General features: G+C 47.3%; 1 protein-coding gene across 18 annotated transcripts in view; it reads right to left on the bottom strand.

Moving 5' to 3' along the window:
• The window catches only part of BANP (BTG3 associated nuclear protein), a 117,839-nt gene that overhangs the window by 17,269 nt on the left and 81,115 nt on the right, over positions 1 to 19,455 (bottom strand). For 14 of the 18 annotated variants that reach the window (XM_014738369.3, XM_070262152.1, XM_070262155.1 and 11 more), the window contains one exon: positions 17,098 to 17,136. In XM_014738369.3, coding sequence (XP_014593855.1) covers positions 17,098 to 17,136 — 39 coding nt within the window. Of the gene's footprint in view, positions 1 to 15,838; positions 16,450 to 17,097; positions 17,137 to 19,455 lie in introns of those variants that run through there. The other 4 variants (XM_070262154.1, XM_070262159.1, XM_023637471.2 and 1 more) reach the window with 2 other exon arrangements.

Genomic DNA, 19,455 nt, shown 5'->3' with positions numbered 1-19,455 from the left:
ATAATCCTCTCAAAAGGATTCACAACAGGTGACATGGTGAAGACCCACTTTTGTGTGTGTGTGTGTGTGTGTGAGAGGAAGATTGTCCCTGAGCTAACATCTGTGCCAGTCTTCCTCTTTTTTGCATGTGGGATGCCGCCTCAGCTGGGCCTGATGAGCAGTGTGGAGGTCGGCACCCAGGATGGGAACCCGCGAACCCCAGGCCGCCAAAGTGGAGCATGTGAAGTCAACCACTGCACCACCGGGCCGGCCCCGTGAATACCTACTTTTAAGGATCCACACTTTTCCCTCCTCCTTCTGCAAACCTGCCGTTATCTGGGCCCGGGTTACCTGGTTGTTTTCTTGTCCTCTCAGAACCTAGCCAAGACGACTGGATGCTGAGGATCCCCCAGAGGCCGCTGGCTGATGGCCCGTGCCTGGGCATGTGGCCTAAGAGGGTTCACGGCTCACTGCTTTGTCACCACCCGCCCCACTCCTGGTAGGGGGTGATGCACCCGTTAACGGACAGCGGCACCTGTCACTGGATTGGTGGCCGTGTCACACCATTGGTATTCCAAAGGTTTCATTTCAAAAAATCATCTCTGTACATTGACTTTCATCTTTTGCCACCTGTAACGCCATCCTCAGGGCTTGGGCCAACTGTCAATGGCAGGCACAGCGGTTACTTTTACGGGACATCCCCAATATCAACTGCAGAGCATCGAGTGCTATGCATACATCGATGACACAGGGACATGAGGTGGGAAGAGCTGCTGACAGCAAACACAACAGCTCCCACGGACAGGTGAAGAGGCAGAATAAAAACCAGTCTAGGGTCACATTACAAGCTTTGTTTGTTTTACTTTGGGAGTCAATGTGAAACAATAGCCTGAATTTAAAAATAAGTGACTGTATTTGTCCACACATGAAAATAATTTCTAGATTATATCTCTACCCTGAATGCACATAAAGCACAGAACAGCTCTTCATTTCTCCCTGTCCCTCCTTCTCTTACACACACACACACACACACACACACACACACACAATCGTCTCAGGTGGTACGCTTCCTCTCCAATCCAAACCCAGTGGCATGTCACAAATATTTCATTTTTGGACTGCAAATTGTTAGAGGAAATGTAAAGAAAGACGGTGCTGGATTTTACCAAATATTTGCAAATTCTCACCTTACTAGCTGTGTGGGAGGAAATGCGGAACCTTTCCAGCTGCTCAGAATAAGGCGGAGACTCCCCTGACTCTTTGATATGTTACTTGGTCAGAAATGGACCTATGCTCCGGTATTGTGTAAAAAGTCATAATATTAGCATTTGCACTGGTTCTGCTATGGATAGTGCAAGTTTCTAAACACACATCCTTATGGGGTTCGGAACGGAGCTTCATTACTGTAGGGGCATGTAGACACAGCCTGGTACGGTGCTGTTCGCCTGACCTGTGGAAGCCTGTCGGCGTGGCCACTCCCACGAATCACAGGCTCCCGGGGAGGAGGAGAGGGACCAGCTTCTCATCCTTCAGTTTCCCAAAGGTCAGCGAGCGAGTTAAACAAAACTGGGTTCTCTTTTAGTCATTTGAACACACGGTTAAAGCAGAGCTTTCACATTTTAACCAGGTCCTGATCAGACCGGACCTGGGATTGCTAGATGAAGTTTTCCTCATAAACACACAATGAATTTAACAGTCACTCAGCTGTTCACTTTCAAACCGAGTAAAAAGGGGGAAATTATACTGTGCCTGAAACGTTTTTTCCTTCTGCAGTAATTCTGTCCTTCCTGGTTCAAGGGCTCAGCGAGACTACTCGGCTCACTCGTGTCTTCTTACCCATCAGTTCCGACACCGTCAGCACTCGGCGCTCACACCGTAGGCCCCGCTGCTCATGTCTCTTGCCACTGGACTGTCCAGCGGGCAGTTTCTTTGATGGCCCCCCTCCTTCCCTGCTCAACACCCCACAATGACAATGACAATGTGCTCCTGAATCTCCAGACCCTGGAGACCAGCAGCGCAGGGACACACTCAGTGCAAACTACAGCAGCCCTCCAGGCCCTGACTCCCCTGGAGCGTAACCACCAGTGTCAAAACAAGACCAGTTACGGGGAAGGAGAACCAGCTTCGGTTTCACACCACATGCACCTGTCAGAGCTCCCAGAGTCTGCACGAGGGAAAAGCCGGGCTTGGTCAGAAGAGGAAGGAAAGGTCCTCACGGGTGTCTTCCATCCGCAACCTCTTTGACTATAAAGAAGTGAAACATCTGGAGCTCGTGACAAGTGTTCAGGGGGCATTCCTGATCCCCCAGTCTCCCCTCCCACCCCTCGTTCCTCTCCTCAGGTCAGAAACGCAGAGATTCAGCTCCTGGTGCAGCAGTGGTGGCTTGGTTTCCTTTCAACAATCAGCAGCTGCTCTGACAGCTTCTGGAACAGAATTCTTGGGTCTAAGGAATCCTTTACATGTTCCTTAGCTGCTCTGGGCCAAGTCCCCCACATCGACAGGTACACTGGCCCAGCACCCGCCGGGGACTCCGGCTGCTCGTCCTACCCACGACGCGGCAGGCCTGCTAGCGAGAAACACAGACACACTTAACAGATCACGACAGAAAAGCCCAAAGCAATCACCACACCTTCCTCACGCAGAGAAACTTCTACAGCTTGGATCCCACTCAAAAGAAATTTGGAATTACTCAGAAGTCACAATTTTCCAGCTTACTGAACTGTAAGTTTTAAATAAGTACTCTTCTATACACTTCCAGGTTAATACTCATGATTAAAATTATCAATGACTATATGCTACATTTTTGAAAGGCTTAAAAATGGATGAGTGTTTCAAAATGTTTTCAATTAACTGTGTATTTTACAATTAACTAAGTGCTAACTTGGAATAATTACTACTGTTATTCATTCACCGAAAAGCAATCATTAAATATTGATAATTTGATACTACACTTGGTACTGTGAGGAACAGAAATGAATAAAATTTGGATCTAATAGGATTAAAACTATTTAATTTAACCTTTTGAACACATATTTGAAAATGATGAAATGGATCAAAAATGGTTCTTGAATTTCAAGGCCTGCCACCCCTCCCTTGACTGACTGGAGTCACGAGACTTCGATGTGGCTCAGGGCGGGCCGTGGGCACAGTGACCAGCACACACTGTGTCCAAATAATCAGAAGTATCTTTGGGGTTTTATTATAAGGCGACTTCATTCTCAACCAGTATGCGCCCCTTCAAAAACATCATTTCAACTACCTCAAATACTGAAAATGTACATTAAGCAATCATTTCATCCAACTTCTCTCTAAAAAACATTATAATATCCTTCCCAATCCAGACTGTCGTCCAGCTTTTTCCTCGCCTTGCCTGACCTGAAACAGCCTTGCCCATTACAAGGACAGGGGTGCAACCACAGGCCTAAGGTCACACGCTAGTGTTACTAACCGGCTACCATTGCCCAAGCCTGGAATTACCCCCTTGCTGCTCACAAGAGACCAAGAGGCCACAGCACGGCCAGTTCTTGCGTGTTCAGTATCCACTTGCATCAGTCCATTTTGCTCCATATGACAAGCCTCTGCTGGGGACCAGAGGAACTCCTGAAGGAGTGGCGCCAGCAGCAGGAGATACGGCAGCCCCTTGTCCTGTTCGGGCCGGGCTGCCTGGACCAGGAGGCAGGAGATGCACAGTGGTTTTTGCGATTTTTCTAGGATGTGTTTTGGAACTAGTCAACACAAAACTCACTCCACTCTGACCGCCATGGCTTAAATTCTACTTTCCACCATTTCTGGTAGGGAAGGCTTTTCCATAAGGGATTAATTCCCTGAGCTACCTCGGTTCTCCAAGATTTCTGTTTGTGTTTTGGCATGCAATGCAGGCACATGTTTTCTTGAAGGGAACATTTTTATTAGAAGTGAAGCGACACAGTGTATGCCATCTGTGAGGTTGAGAGTGTTCTCCTGGTGTGACAAACCATTAAAAGCGGACTGAAGCCTCCCAGAAATAGAAGAGACTGTTTTATTGCAACAGATAGAAGCAACCCACACCCACATACACACACCCACGCTCACACCCCCATAATACCCTACACACCCACCCAGATACACCCTTCATATTCATCCTCCACCCCCAAACCCCCCACTCACCCTATACACATATACACACACTCCCTACACATGCACCATAGACACCCTCCAACAACACCCACCCAGATATATCCTACACACACCACCACCCACCCATCCTATACACCCACCCCCACATACCCTACACACCCACCCAGACACACCCTTCACACACATCCTACATCTGCCCATCCCCACCCGCCTTATACATATACACCTACCCCCCACCCATACACACCCTATACACACAGCTTGTAAACACACACCCCCCTACCCACCCCACATACACCCTACACACACCCTATACACACACACATACACACACACCTTCTTCTCATCCACTCCAAAATAGTCCTACACAAAAAATGTTGGATACTTCCCATCTCTCTTCTAATCTTTTTCCAAGCTTGGTTTAGAAGGCCTCATTTTATGGAAAAAATTCTGAAAGCTACTGAAATTTACTTTTAAGCAAAGCATAAGGAGGGACACAAATGCCAAAGAAGTCGAGAGAGGTTTAAAAGTTTAAGAATGCAAAGCTGTTGTTAGCTGGATGTTGGTAAAGTCATCTAACAACACACAACAACCTGGATTTATCACTGTGCTGTTAACTGTTTAATACGTATGTATTGTGTGTATGTGTGGCATATTCATTATTACAGAGATGAGCTTACCAGAATGCAAAATCGCCCTGGTTTTCAAGTGATCTGACACTGTGTAGCCCAGAGACATATATAAACTTTTTGCATACACATCTTAGATAACATTAGCTACAACTGTAAAAGAAAAAAAAACCATGAGTGTCAAATGTTCATCTAGTTGAAACAGCACTAAACCGTTTCATGATTCATGAGCTAAGCAGCATGACTAAAGCTCACGTCTTTAAAGATTTCCCATGTGGCTAAAAATCTCCCAAACACAGAGAAATAAGCAACCCAGATTTGAATGTTTCAATAGATACGATATTGCCTAGCAACGGAGTTTGGTACAAAGTGAGTGTTCAACTCTTACCAAGTCTGAATCGACTGGATCGATTTCCACGCTGTGCAGACAGTAACAGAGCAGCAGTGACAACGGCCTTCTAGAGAACTGAGCCAGTCTGGGGCTTCAGGAGGCAGGAGAGTTGGGTTCTAGATCCCTCCCTGACTTTACTTCCCTGCGCAATCCTGGAAAAGCTGCTGTCCACTGTCCCCATGTGTAAAAGGGGAATAACACTCACCTAGCCCTTGAATTTATTTCACTTCCTCAACAGAAATACTACGAGAGAGGTCATGACATAGGCGAAAGCAGATGTCTGGCTCCAGAGGGGACGCCTGAGTCACTGCAGGCAGAAGGCTGGCTCCCCACAGTGCTTTGGAAGGCAGGGCATAGTTCAGCTTTCTAACGGTATCTGTATACGATGGGGAACCTCGATACCCTACATTTGAGGTTAACGTGACCCTGGCTTACTCCTCCTGGTTGCACTCCAATCTTCAGCAACAGTGTAGTGCTAACTAAAACAACCACGCACCAGCACCCTCTCAGGAACGGGTGCCCGTCCTTGGGTGTTTGAAGAGCCCAGTCAGCAGAGAGGAGCCGCAGACACAGCGCTCCAAGAGGAATCTGAGGTCAGCCAGGAGCAGCTGCCAATTATCCAGAAACAGAGTGCTTTTGGAGCATTATTTCTTAGTCACATGAATCAATGTTTAGGTCTTTCCTTTGTTTTCTTAAATTCCCCAAAGAAACGAGATGAACGGACAGAGCGCAAAAGATCTCTCAAAAATTGTATAAATCTAGATTTTAAAAATCTAAATTTTTTTTTTTTTTTAAAGATTTTATTTTTTCCTTTTTCTCCCCAAAGTCCCCCCGGTACATAGTTGTATATTCTCCGTTGTGGGTCCTTCTAGTTGTGGTATGTGGGACGCTGCCTCAGCGTGGTTTGATGAGCAGTGTCATGTCCGCGCCCAGGATTCGAACCAACGAAACACTGAGCCGCCTGCAGCGGAGCGCGCGAACTTAACCACTCGGCCACGGGGCCAGCCCCTAAAAATCTAAATTTTTTAAATGCAGAAAAGTTTAAGACTGTCTTAACAGTTTGCTGATTATTTAACAATATATAATTACAAAAATGCATCCAACTTTTATCATCGGTCAAGCTGCCCCAACAAAGCACACAGTTAACAAACCACGTAAAGCTTCCCCATGGGGATTTTATGCCACACAAGCAGGCTGCTGTCCACCTGAGCTCATGACGCTGGCGCTGACGGACTCAGCTCCAACCCATCGGCCTCAACAGGGTTGCAGTGCACCATTCATGTGATAAATGTCCATGTGGAAACGCCGGAACTCTCAGCGGCAGCAGAGCCTTGCTTTAGAACCACCAGACCCCCTGCAACCCACGCTTCCTGCATGCCTACTGTGTGCTCGGGCAGGGCCCTCTCCCTCTCTGTGGCACAGGCTCTGCCTTTAAGGAGCTCAAAGTCGAGCCACGTTGGGCACAGAATGGATGCTGGGAGATGCCGTATCCCTCCTTGCAGGCAACCTCACACCTCATCCTTCCCCACTCAAGATTATGGCATGGACATTCCACACTGCAAGGACAGCAGGGTCCCCACGGGGGTTTGCAAAGTCTGCAGCCTCAGCTTCTCAAATGCTGGTGGCATCCCCTCTTGGAACCCTGCCACCATGCTGTAAGGCCCCCAGCCACGCAGGGAGTCTGCACAGAGGAGAAGGGGGGCTCAGGTGAACTGCCCAGCTGAGGTCCCAGTCGTGGGCCAGCACAGCTCCAGCCCTGGGAGCGAGCCCACTGAGCCTCCAGATGACCCCAGTGATGCCACTCAGAGCAGGACAACCATCCACCAAGCCCAATAAACCTAGAGTTACGAAAGACAATAAATGGTCATCATCTTCAGCCCTGTTTTGGGTTGGTTTGTTATACAGCAAGAGGTAACTGAAACAAGAGTGACAATTAAAGTGGCTATGTAGGGAAGTGTCCTTGTGGTCACAAGTTCCATGATAAAATCTTATGGTGTCTGTGACTTACTATCAAGTAGTTTAAAATACAACAAATAGGGCCAGCCCCGACAACCTAGCCCCGACAACCTAGTGATTAAAGTTCGGCATGTTCCTCTTTGGAGGCCTGGGGTCAGTTCCCAGGTGCAGAACCACAGCATTTGTCTGTCACTGGCCATGGTGTGGTGCCGGCTCATAGAAAGAAAAAGGGGAAGATAGGCAATGGATGTTAGCTCAGGGTGAGTCTTCCCCAGCAAAAAAACAAAAAACAAAAAACAAACCCCAAATACACAAACACCCCAATAGTTACTTATACACATCTATCGATTTCTGGTTGCTTGTACTTTTACACTGAATCACGACTCATTCACGATTAGTTCTAATTCAGGCAGATTTAGAACTAGACTCCTCTAGGGCAAAGCCAAAGGCAATCGATGTCTGTGATGTTTACAGACATGGTGACTTCTTGTTCAATCTCCATGCCCACTTACATGACTAAATGGAGACAGACCACTTACTCGGTTTCACTGGCAACTCGCAACGCTCAAAGCCATCGTCAAGGAATAGCTGTCTCAAAGTGGCACGGATACCGAGTGCAAAGGGCCTCATCTAGATTTAACTGCATTTATCCCACTTGAGTCTCACCTGAAATACCCAAATGAACCCAAAAGACAAGGGTTCACATCCTTGTTAACCTGACTGAAATGCTCAGGTGGCCAAGGACTGAAAACCAAGCCCCGTTCTCTCCTGAGAGTGTTCTTCATCTGAGGACAATTACATTATGCTTTAATTAAAACAACACATTTCCTATGCCTTATGATATCTAAACTCCCAAGAAAACAATTATCTTTAGAGAAGTAGGAGGGAAAAATGAAGCGTTTGTGTCTGGCACACTTCAGTAGTTACAGGAAATGTCTGGTTTTGATAAGAAGTCATGTGGCCAGAGCCTCCTGTCGCCAGCGTGTGCCCTCTTGCCTCCACTGTGTGCCACAGCCAGGCTGTCTCCTGTGTTGACCCCATGGAAAGCCTGCGGCAGAGTAGGGCACGCCACGGGGCTTCACAATCCATCTCCCCGACCTGCCGCGAGGACGTCAACTCTGATATCTTACACGTCCACGTCACAGTTTGTTTTACAGATGCCAGTTTGACACAGAATACTTTCAGAATAAACATCCTTTCTTTTTGGCCACTTCCCTCCTCCACTGCTCAAATTTAACCTCTTGCACAATGTCTATCCTCCCATGTTTAATTCTGTAACAGCATTGCAATCTTCTCAACTGAGTCTGAAAATTTAGCTGCTTCTCCAACTGATTAGATAAATCTGGAAAATTATTTTGAGTTGGCCAAGTCTTCAGTCACATCAAATTAATCAAAACCAAAGCCTGCGTCTCTCGCTATCTAAATGCGGAGGCCCAATATTCCCCATAAAGACTCGGCAACATTTTTATCCAAAATTCATCGTTAAAATTGAAAAACTGTTATAACAACTTTGCAGCCCACTGTTTGAGCTGCACGTGATTTCGGAGAGGCTGGAGTGAGCTCTGGTCCCACACGCGCTTGCCCGGGGGCCTGTGCACCTGTGCTTTGAAGCCTCCCCATCAGCTTCCCTCTCCTTTCTAAGGGTTACCCCCTTAAGTCCCAGCGTTTGCTTCTGCCAGCTCCTGGGGACACTACTAATTGGGATCAAATTTAGATAATATCTTTACATTGTTTAACTATAGTACATAGTCCCAGCCTTGCAAAGAGAATGTGTAATTCACACCCAGTGTTTTAGTGTATTACTGCACAGTGCACAGAACACCACCCAGCCATGAGTGAGTGCACAAGGCACCACAGGCCCAGGTCGTTGGTGCCTCAAAGGCTTTCAACTGAACAAAAACCCTCTGTGGATATAAGACCACTGTGAGTGTTGCAGTGACATGTGGGGACAAGGTGGAAGTTCGAGATGGGCTGGAACGCACCGTCACGGTTCCCATTTAGCAGGTGGGACCAGAAAGCGCCCACACCCTGAAGGCCTGCTGCCCAGCACATGTGCAGGGAGAGTGGGGACTGAACAGTGAAAGGGACTCCCCAGGGCCAGCTCTGACCCACACCTGCGGGGGCTCATCTCTGAGCTCCGACAGCGCTAAGGGAACAGAGACACGCACTTCACTTCATCTGACCAGCCTCCACACCACACACACTTCGCTGTGCAGAGTGGGCTTACCTGTCCCACAGGTGAGTGGGCGAATGTAGAGCAGGACTGTGAACAACCCTAGGCTCTGGGTGTCGTCCACACCCCTCCTCTGAGGGGGATCCTGCCCATTCCCCACTCCTCACCTGAGAAAGCTCTTCTGGCAGACTGCTGGGTCCCGGAGCACCAGGCTGACCCAGCACCTTCTTGAGTTCGCCTGCTGAGCTAAGATCAGTGGAGTCCAAGATTGAATACTGATCATTGTACTTTGTGGGGTTGTTTGAAGCAGGCCCCACTTTTGAGGCTCAGATTCAAATCTTAAAAGTTGAAAGGGGTTCAGAGATCCTCTTGGTCCAATTACTCCGTTTTCCCAGGGAAGAGTTTGACTTTGAAGTAACGCTGTCTGTGTCCACAAGCTCCCTGGGGCTCCTGCCCTCCAGGCCGAGTCAGGAAGCAAAACACCACCGTGAGCCCACGCCGCAGGCCTGTCTGCTTCCTAGGACATGTGCTCACAGGAAAGGCACTTGCCGTAGACAGCGAATCTTCCCCTCCTCTTTAAGAAAAGCATCTTTTTTGCTTGAAGCCAGAGCCAGCACACCCTCACATCCCCTCAAAGGACACCCAGTGTCACGAGGAGCAGAGCCGCCAGGCCAGCACAGCGCTGGACATAGGGAGACTCCTGGATGGTGAACGCAAATAGTTAAGTGACATAAGTCTAGAATTTATGGGCTACGCCAGAAAAAGTTCCAGTGGAAGGACGGGCACTGTGTCACAGGAACACCAGGTACAATTTATTAGAATTTAAGAGTTGCTCCAAAAGCATATTTTTAACTGCATCATTCCTAATTAATGCATGAAACTGGGCAAAATGTTAATCCTGCATTATTCATTTAAAAGTTTGTTAAAGTGTCTTGCCAAGGTTAACATGTCCACATAACGTTACAAGTATTCTCTATATATAATAAGGGCGAGGCCAAGAAAACACGTGTTGCCAAAGTTAGTCCTAACTGAAGCCTGGCCTTTGTGACCAATGTGCAGGCTCTGAGGATTGTTCCATGTGTGCCTGGCAGACTCCCTGGTTCAGGGAAGGGAACAAGACTCACTGAGATGTATGAAAAGGTGGCCTTGACCGAGACTTTCACTTTACTGAACGAACATTTTGTAAGAAATGTGACTGGGAGTTTTCTCCAAGTAACCAGAACAGCGCTCAGCCTTCCTCCTCCCCAGTGCCCCGTGTTCTGGACACGCCCACCAAGTCCGAACCCTTGGCAGCACTGGATTGCCAACAATACAATCACACAAACGTAATGCCTCGTACCATCCAAGATTCCATGTGTTAATAGTTCCTGAAGATTACTAAAGCATGTTTATATTACATTTGGCATTTCTTTAACAAATAATTTGAATTCATTTTAAAAAGCTAAATTTCTAATTTAAATTGCTTTACCATGTTAGGCTCAGATGACCTGCTTTCTTTCAAAGGTTCGTTCATGGCAATAATTTTAACAAGAAAGGGAATATTTCCTAACTAATTAATGCTTTAAATATATAGCTTTCTAAATAATGTCTCTAAAAATCACAGACACACACACATGATAAAATGAAAGGGATGTTCCCTGCCAGACTCTACATCAAGAATTTCTAAGGGCTGCAGTACAAGGACATCACTCAAGAACAGACAGATATTACTTTTTTCAAGTGTGCAGAGTAAAAACTTCTTTCTCAGACGCTCTGCCTCACTCAGTGCCATGCCTGTGAGGTCAGCTTCCAAGGACCCACATCAGTGGGTTCAGGCGACTGTGCGCTCTCCCAGAGACCATGAGCGTCGACTGAGCGCTGACCAGACTCCAGGCCGAGACTGCGCGAACTTCTGCTCCTGCTGAAGGCATGACAGCTTCCTGAAGCAAGTGCCTGCTGTTCCCATTATAGTGATGAGGAAACCCAAGCAGAAAGAAGAGAAGTCACCTCTCCAAGACGACGCCCCAGTGGAGTGGCAGCACCGAGATTCAGATCCCACCCAGCCGGTTCTCTTCCAAACAATATTCCACCAAAAAGCCGGGTCCTGTTCTGCGGCCAAAATGAGGATCTTAGGAGGCAGCACTATGAGCGCGCATGGGGCAGCAGTGGGCAGCAGCACCCAGCGGGGTAAGAGCCTGAATGGGTGCTTCACCGCTAACCCCCATACTCCCCCTCAGTCACTCTCACCCCTTCACCCTGAGTGTGAGTGCCCAGCATCACAGGGTCTACCTGGGGGTGGGGCACCTATCACCCTCAACTGTCTCTGGCAGAGAGAAAGTGGGAGACTTGGGTATGTTAGAGCCACTGTGAGCTGCAGGACGCCGTGGAGAGAGGCTCTCCCCGCTGTGGGCAGAGGCTGGCTCAACGCCCCGGGGCTGCTCCCAGCAGGACTTCCCAGCACAGACCAGCTGCACTGAGGTCCCAGGACAGGACGCCTCCTCTCCCTAGGCCTTCCCGCAAGGACGATGTCAAGACACAAGCAAACACAGCCGCCCAGAAGCTCAGTAGAAATGCGGAGTTACGGCCTTCCGCAGGCACAGTTACCTTAGGCCACACCAGCAGCCACAGCATCAACAAACGGCAGCCCGGAATCAGGTACAAACAATGAGGGAACGCACAGGCCAACTCCGGGGTTCTCAGAGAGATTTCATTTCAATACTCAAGTAACAAGAGTATCCCAATTTTCCTGATCTAGAAGAAAAGCTCTGAGGAGTATACTAAAAAAGAGTTTTTGATTAAGGTGTTTATAATGATTTTTCTTAAGCTTGAATGTGACTTTTAAAAAAGCTTTCTACACTATTGATTTATCTTTCCAATTATCTTTTGACTTATCAAAATGAGATGGAAAATGTATTAATATTTAGAGTATAAACTCCACATAGTTGTAAACGTTTAAAAAATTACTTAATTACAACAGCTTAGAACTACAGGCTCTTAAGAAAAGAAAGAGACATTACCGGTCATCTATTCTAATACTTTTCAAACTGTGGGTCATGAAATCAACTTAATGCGTCACAACCAGTATTCAAAAGAGATAAAAAGAAAATAAATGGAAAAGCAAAACAGACATTGGAATGAAAAGTATTAAAGCAACTAGCATGCAGTAAGGCTAAATATTGTTTTGTGAATCTGTTCCAATTGCATGTGCGTACGTGAGTGAAAAAGGGGTTCTAGAGTCCTAACGTGAAACTGTTTCCTTACTGTGGACATGATGCCGTGCAGCCACACATAGCACAAAGTTGCTGTTCCATAGGCAGGCCGGCAGCTGTTACACAATGCAAATCCTCCTCTTTGTGGGAGCTGTCCAGGGTCAGGCAGCACTGCTCAGGGGCCAGGGCGCCCCACCACTCACAGCCTTACAGTGGGTGAGAAAGAGCCCAAGGGGCAGGATGACTCACACAGTTGAGGTCCAGTTGGTTGGCAGAGCGAATGCACCAAGCGGGCCTCCCTGAAGCGGTCAACTGGTGTACCTGCCTGCCCTGAAGCAGCTAACTGGTCTACTGCCTTCCCTGAAGAGGCCAACTGGTCCATTTTCCTAAAAGCCATATCACCCCATGTTAAAGTTCCCATGAATTCGTAAGAAAGGCCATCATTTTTCATTTAAAATGCATCCAAAAATCATCTCATCTACCTCACTGCACATTGCAACCCCATGGCTCTTAATATTTGAGGCTTTTTGTTTTCATTTTTCAGAGTCTTCCAAAAATCCATACCAAATTAAAAATTCTATTATACCTAACACTAACTCAGAAGAGTGAAATCCCTTACATCTCAAGAAATTATTTTATGAAGCTGGCACATTTATAGATGGTTTGTCTAAACGTCCACCTTTGACTCTGTGAGTGGCTATCACGCTGGATTACTTCTCTTGAGCTTCAGAGTCTTCTCCGAATTTCCCTGATCAAGATCCGACTTACTACGCAACCCTATCCCCTATTCAAACAGATTCCACCATTCCCTAAATTACCACACAGGCAATAACACCGTTAAACCTTTCCAAGTTTATATTGTCCCCTATATGCTTATTTGCTCTTCATTCACATGAGAGTAAATGATTAATTTTAAAATACTCATTGAGTAACAAAGGAGACAGTAGCACACAGTAGTGAAAGAAATTGCCTTACACTCCAATAGTACCTACGGTCAGACTGGGGACATCAGAAATCAGCAGTTTGAATCAGTTTAATAATGTGACTTCCAACAACAAGAACCATTTGGAACAAAGCCACAAATGCACATGAACAGCTGAAGGACCAGGCCTGGGGACCAAGAACCTCACTCCCAGGAGATGCCCTCACATAGAGCCCTTGACCAGAATTAGTGTCTGTATTGTAACTTCAACTTTTAAGAAATTTAGCCATCAGGCTTCCCCTCAAAACAGCAGATTAGACGAAGGATGAGGAATGATCACTAAAAGAAGATGCGCACGGCTGAAGATGGGGGAAAGAGAACACGAAACATCTGAACGCATCACACAGCCCAGCGCTGCCTCAAGCCTGCTCACTGCCACGACCACGCCTCGAAACGTGGCTGCAACTAACCCTCCAGTTCTCCACTGCTCTGCAAGTGGGCTCTCCTTCCTGATGCCCTTTCCCACGGTTTGAAAGCACTGGACGCTGCTGCCCTAAGCCCCTGTGTCTATAAAGCACCAGACATGTTCACACACACTCATTTGACCCCACCACAGACCGGCCAGGGGCCACGCCCCTGCAAGGTAGAACCCACACGGCTCCCGCATGGGATGGGACAAGAATCTCGTGATATTTAATTTGAAGGAAATATGACTCAAAAAGTATGGTCCACTGGCAGAACAATGTTCCAGGATTATGTAAATGTCATAAAGACTTCAGATCTCACTCCCAGAAAGGAAGTTCCCGCGGGCTCAGCCTGACAAAGCCCACCACCAGCAGCGGCAGTGAGCGAGCACAGACGCGCTTCCTCCGCTTTCCTGCCCAGGTAACAAAGAGGAGAGGTACCTTCTCAGAAACTGGGCGCTGACGCAGAAAACAGTCACTCAATACAAGCAAGAACAATAGGAGAAATCCGGTGACAAACATGGCCTAACACAGGACGGGTGGGAAGGGGCTCCATGGCCCCCAGCAGCAGGAAGCAGGTGGAAGATGAGGGCAAGGGGCTTGGTCATCAGCCCCTGCATGACTGTTGGCTGCTCTGTAAGGATTCGGAGTGTTGCTGCATAATGATTCTTAAATGATGGTTAATCCTATTGGATAAGAATCTACTATTAAGCAGATGAGAGGGTCAGTGGATCTATGAACTCAAAAAGAACAATACTACGTAAATTTCTTTGTGGGTTTCTAGAATGCGGGAGGATTTTCTGTTCCCCAGAGTTGAGGCAGCCATTCAACACCTTTCCCCCATAAAACTGGAGCGAGCCCTGTGTTGTCAGCTTTTAGTAAATCAAACACCAACGTTCATACCAGGACTGGCAAAGGGCTCCCATCACATGGGGACCTGGGAGAAGCCACGTCTGGCTGATGGAGAAAGAGCCTGAGATTCCTGAGCGCTGTCCCCTTGTGGGCACGACAGAGAGACGAGGTGGGGACGGAAAGGGAAGGGGGGAGAGAAAGAGGTGAGGGGAGAGGGCAGGAGATGGAATAACAGGCGTTCCTGCCCCCAGCACAGCTGAGTTCCCTGTCAGCCCTATCAGTGACATCGAGTGGAGTGGGGTGTTTGTGTCTTGGGAAACACTCTCCTTCGCAAATATATTTAGAAAACAAAACTGTTACAAGCAGGTAACTTAATAGGAACAAGAAGTAGCCAAATGATAAAATAACACCAGAAAGGATTAGCTAAACAGATTTACTAGAAAAAGGCAGCTTCATATGAACACAGACTGTTTTTAAATCAGAAAGCAGTTTCCTCTAGAAAAGAAAAAGTTGCAGATATTAAACTCCTCCAACCACTGTCAGTGTCAGTGCTGCCTTTACTAAGTTCTGTCTCCGGCTGGAGGCCCTGCAGAGGTGACTGACAACGGAACCAGGAGGAGGTGGGAAGGCAGGACGAGACTTTACAGAGAAAAACAATCAGATGATTAACAAGTTATCATCTATGTAACAACATAGAGAGTGGTCGTACAGTAGTTTTATTATTTTGTGGAGAGGCTGCTAAGAGGAGTTAGTGGGGCCTTGGATGAGGGAGCAAAAGAACAAACATCAAGCATCGGCAGCCGGGTGGGACGGGCTGACGAGGTGCGCTGGTGAACTTAAGCAAGGTGGCAGCGTGGGGTGAGGGTGAAGGAAGGGGCAGCACAGAAAGCACTCGGAGAATTTTCGGAAGGTAGCTCTTCCAACGTAAACTCTGGGAGTCCCTCCTGAGTTGGGAACTGGGCAGGAGCTCGTGTGCCTGCCGTACCTGCCCACAAAAGCTGGACTCTCTGCCGTCATGATCTATCTGGGATGGTGTCGTCTGTAATCGTGCACAGTAACGTAATACTAACGTAATCTAAAAACCTGACTCTATTTCAAAAATCCCCAGTGGAATTTTGCTCAGAAATAGAGACAGACAGAAAGGGAAAATCAAAGGCAACACACCTACTTTTCTCATGAATTAAAGTTTAGCAACATTTTAATTAGAATAAAATTTCACTTCCAGTATAAATAGGAATCACTAAATCGTCAAAAACAAAGAGAAAGCTACTACTGCTGATGAGAATTACTGATGACGACCCTGCCCTCTCCCGCCCTAGACAGGACATCTGCCCTGAGCAAGAGAAACACGCCGAGGAAACCGGCTGAGAGCCGACGGCTCCCGGGCCTGGCCCACAGCCTTGTCACCAAGACAGCCCCAGCTCACAAGAAACAACTGTGGGTTTGCTTTAATTTTGCATTTCTTGGGCTTTTTGGCTATTTTCCAAGGCAGCTATGTTATATTTGTATATTAACAATGCTTCAAGACTCTGATTAAAACCTCATGTGTATGTTCAAGAAACTTTCAAACTAGGAAACTCCAATTTAAGCAAATGCTTTAAGGTCTGTCACACTTCTCCCAAGGTGCTCTGAGGATCCAAGAGAAAACCCAAGGGGTGGGGCCGTCCCTTCATTTCCGAGTCCAGGAATGCACATTCTCCACGTCCCCTTCATAGCAGACGTCAGACCCTCATGGAAGACGACAGGAATGTCCACGGGTGTTCCAGAGGGGAGTACGCACTTGGTTTTAATAACAACAAGTATTATTATCATGATAGTAAATGAGCTCTATGTTTACAGTACGTAAGTTATGTTTTATAAAAAAGGAACATCCTCCAGACTCTCTTTCATAATTATTCAGATGTCATAAATATGTCTTTAATACAAACTCTTCGAAAGGACACAAAAATGTAAATCCTCAAATATATTAGAAAGCAAATCACTCTCTGGAACCCCTCACAGCTGGGACACTTCACTTTGTAAAGACAGTTCACATCAGGGGTGCTTAGTTACTTTTTATCGGAGATCAGAAAAAAGGCGGTGATTGGAGTTCACACATGAACAAAAGAATATTCTAATATATAGCTACCGTACAAACACAGTCATCGACAACATTCATTTAAATTCACAGAAAACAGTGATGAACAGAGTTTCATCTGTAAGGCAAAGAGCTACACGAAACCCCCAAAGCAGCAGATGTAGCCCAGGGCCCCACCCTCCACATGTCCACGTCTTTCATGGCATCTGTGGCCACCAGGAGTGAAAGCCAGTTTTTCCCCGGGGTTGAGGGGGAGGCGCCCTCCGCTGCTCGCCCCCTCCCCACAGCAGTGCAATGTCTGGCGATCCACCACAGAAGCAGGCAGGAAGCGAGAGCAGGTGAGCACTTACCTGCCCATCCTGTCCCACGTGGTGTATCTGTAGATTGCCCTGCAAAAGGGATGAAAAAATGAGAGGTCAAGGACAAACATGACTTCAAGACATAATTAGACAGAGGTAGGCACTTCCCCATGCCATTTGTGAAGAACCAGCAAAACCAATTCTACAAAAGCTCAATCCTTTGTGGCAATAAAAACCCCAAAACAAATATTTAAGCTGTGTTTACAGGTACCATTTTTTTCTTTTCTTTTTTTGAGGAAGATTAGCCCTGAGCTAACTACTGCCAATCCTCCTCTTTTTGCTGAGGAAGACTGGCCCTGAGCTAACATCCGTGCCCATCTTCTTCTACTTTATATGTGGGACACCTACCACAGCATGGCTTGTCAAGCGGTGCTGTGTCCACACCCAGGATCCAAACTAGTGAACCCCGGGCTGCGGAAGCAGAACGTGCGCACTTAACCGCTGCGCCACCTGGCCAGCCCCCATTTTTTCTTATAAAAACAAACAAGCAAACAAAACAAACCAACTCAAAAAATCCATTGCCCCTGGTCCTGACCCCAAATGAAAATGTCATTTTTTTCTAATCTTTTATTTCAAAACAACTTCAGACTCTCAAGAAGAATCAAAAGTAGTGTGGAGAGTGCCACGTCCCCATCGCCAGCCTCCCCGCTGGGCCACCTCATATATGACGTCGCATTAGCACGGCCAGGAAACCGACAGGACTCAATGCAAGTAACCAGACCACAGGCCTATGGGATCTCACCAGTTGGAAACTCATTTTCATTCGTTTAAAAAATAATAATAATTGTTTTTAAGTCCAGTAGGCTCTGATAAATGTTTCTTTTCAGATCTCTTCATTTTGACAAAATAATTAATTTTTAAATGAACAAGGTAAGGTTTTATTGTGATAAGAAGACTAATTGCACATCGTTAACTTGTTGCAAAGTAATCTTTAGTAATATCCACAATTTCTTCTAATTCATGGCATTCAATTCCTAATGGAAACAAAAAATACTGGATTAATACAGACAAGAGGGATTCAGTTATGTAAACTAAAAAAAATGGGCAAAATTGATAATAAAAAATGGAATTTCAAGAAGCATTCTAAGGATTTTTTAGCAAAAACAACATAGAAGCAAATGTATGTTGATTTTCTCTTTTCCTATGACATCAACCTCCTTCCTTTCAGAGGGCTGCCAGCAAAGGGACCCTGATGGAGAGCGCGTGCTTCCAGAGTGGCAGGGGTCTTGGCTGATGCCTCTAAATTGCTGGTGTGGCCTCCACTTGTCTGTCCCTTTACAAAGGAAGCCTCCTGCCCCTCGACGGAACGCCTTCAGTTAGCCTGCGGGCCTACGGCACCACTGCCGCATCTCCCGGTTGCACCCCACCCTACACTGAGCTAACAGATTCCTCTCCCCGTCACCGTCCGGCTCACAGACACGCAGGCCCTGCTTTATGCAGAGTGAAGCCCCGCTCCTTAACTTTGATGGTCAGGCCTTCCAGGACCTTCTGCACTCTCCTTCATCTACCTGACGCCCCAGCCACACCTACGTGCCTTCTCCCATTCAGTCATCTGGCCACACGCCGATTAGGGAACTGATTATTCCTAGGAATGAACCAATCCCCTCATTTGACCAGCATTTATCTTTCCATCCACAGGAATTCATTTAGCCATGTATCCTCGTTCTCGCCCCAGAACCTCTGCTCATCTCTTCCCTTGCTGTCAGGAGCCCGGACTCAAGCTCTCACTACAGCAGCCACACCTAGCACAGTCATCGGCTCAGACCGGAGGCCCAGCAAGCATCTCATACACGGCTTGGTGGGCGCACCTACCGCTGTACCTACTGCTGCCTCCACCTCGGCCCTGGGTTCTGAGAAGTGAAAAGTCAGAGGGAGGTTAGTGTCCTATTCACTTAAGGAAGGTAGCCTGGGTCACCACTAGAACCTGAGGATAAACGGTCACAAAGTAGCTCTGGAAAGCCATCAGGCACCACTAAGCAAGTCAAACACCTCCCTCAAGAGAAGTCTCCTGAAAGGTCTTCGACAATCCAGGACTTTCACAGTTGCTGCTGGCTCTGTGTCAGCTTTTGAACTCAGTCTGTGGGAAACCTGAGAGCCGTGTAACACACACCACAGTGCAGGTCAGGCACGAGGCTGGGACCATCTTTGGGGCCTGCTTCAGCTCCCGGCCCATGCTGCAGGGGGCACGCCGTTCCACACCACGCCCAGCTAGTGGAGCATGTGCACTGCTCTGCAGCCACGGGACGAGGTCCAAGGAAGGCAAGGGCACTGAATCTGACACTGACACTGTCCTGTGCTGTAGGAAACGGCCAACAGCGTCCCTGTAACAGATGGCCACCGACCACCCAC

The sequence above is a fragment of the Equus caballus genome, chromosome 3 (genome assembly GCF_041296265.1).
Source record: "Equus caballus isolate H_3958 breed thoroughbred chromosome 3, TB-T2T, whole genome shotgun sequence".
Lineage (NCBI taxonomy): Eukaryota > Metazoa > Chordata > Mammalia > Perissodactyla > Equidae > Equus > Equus caballus.
The sequence above is the reverse complement of the archived record's forward strand: the minus strand, read 5'-3'. Positions and strand labels throughout refer to the sequence as shown.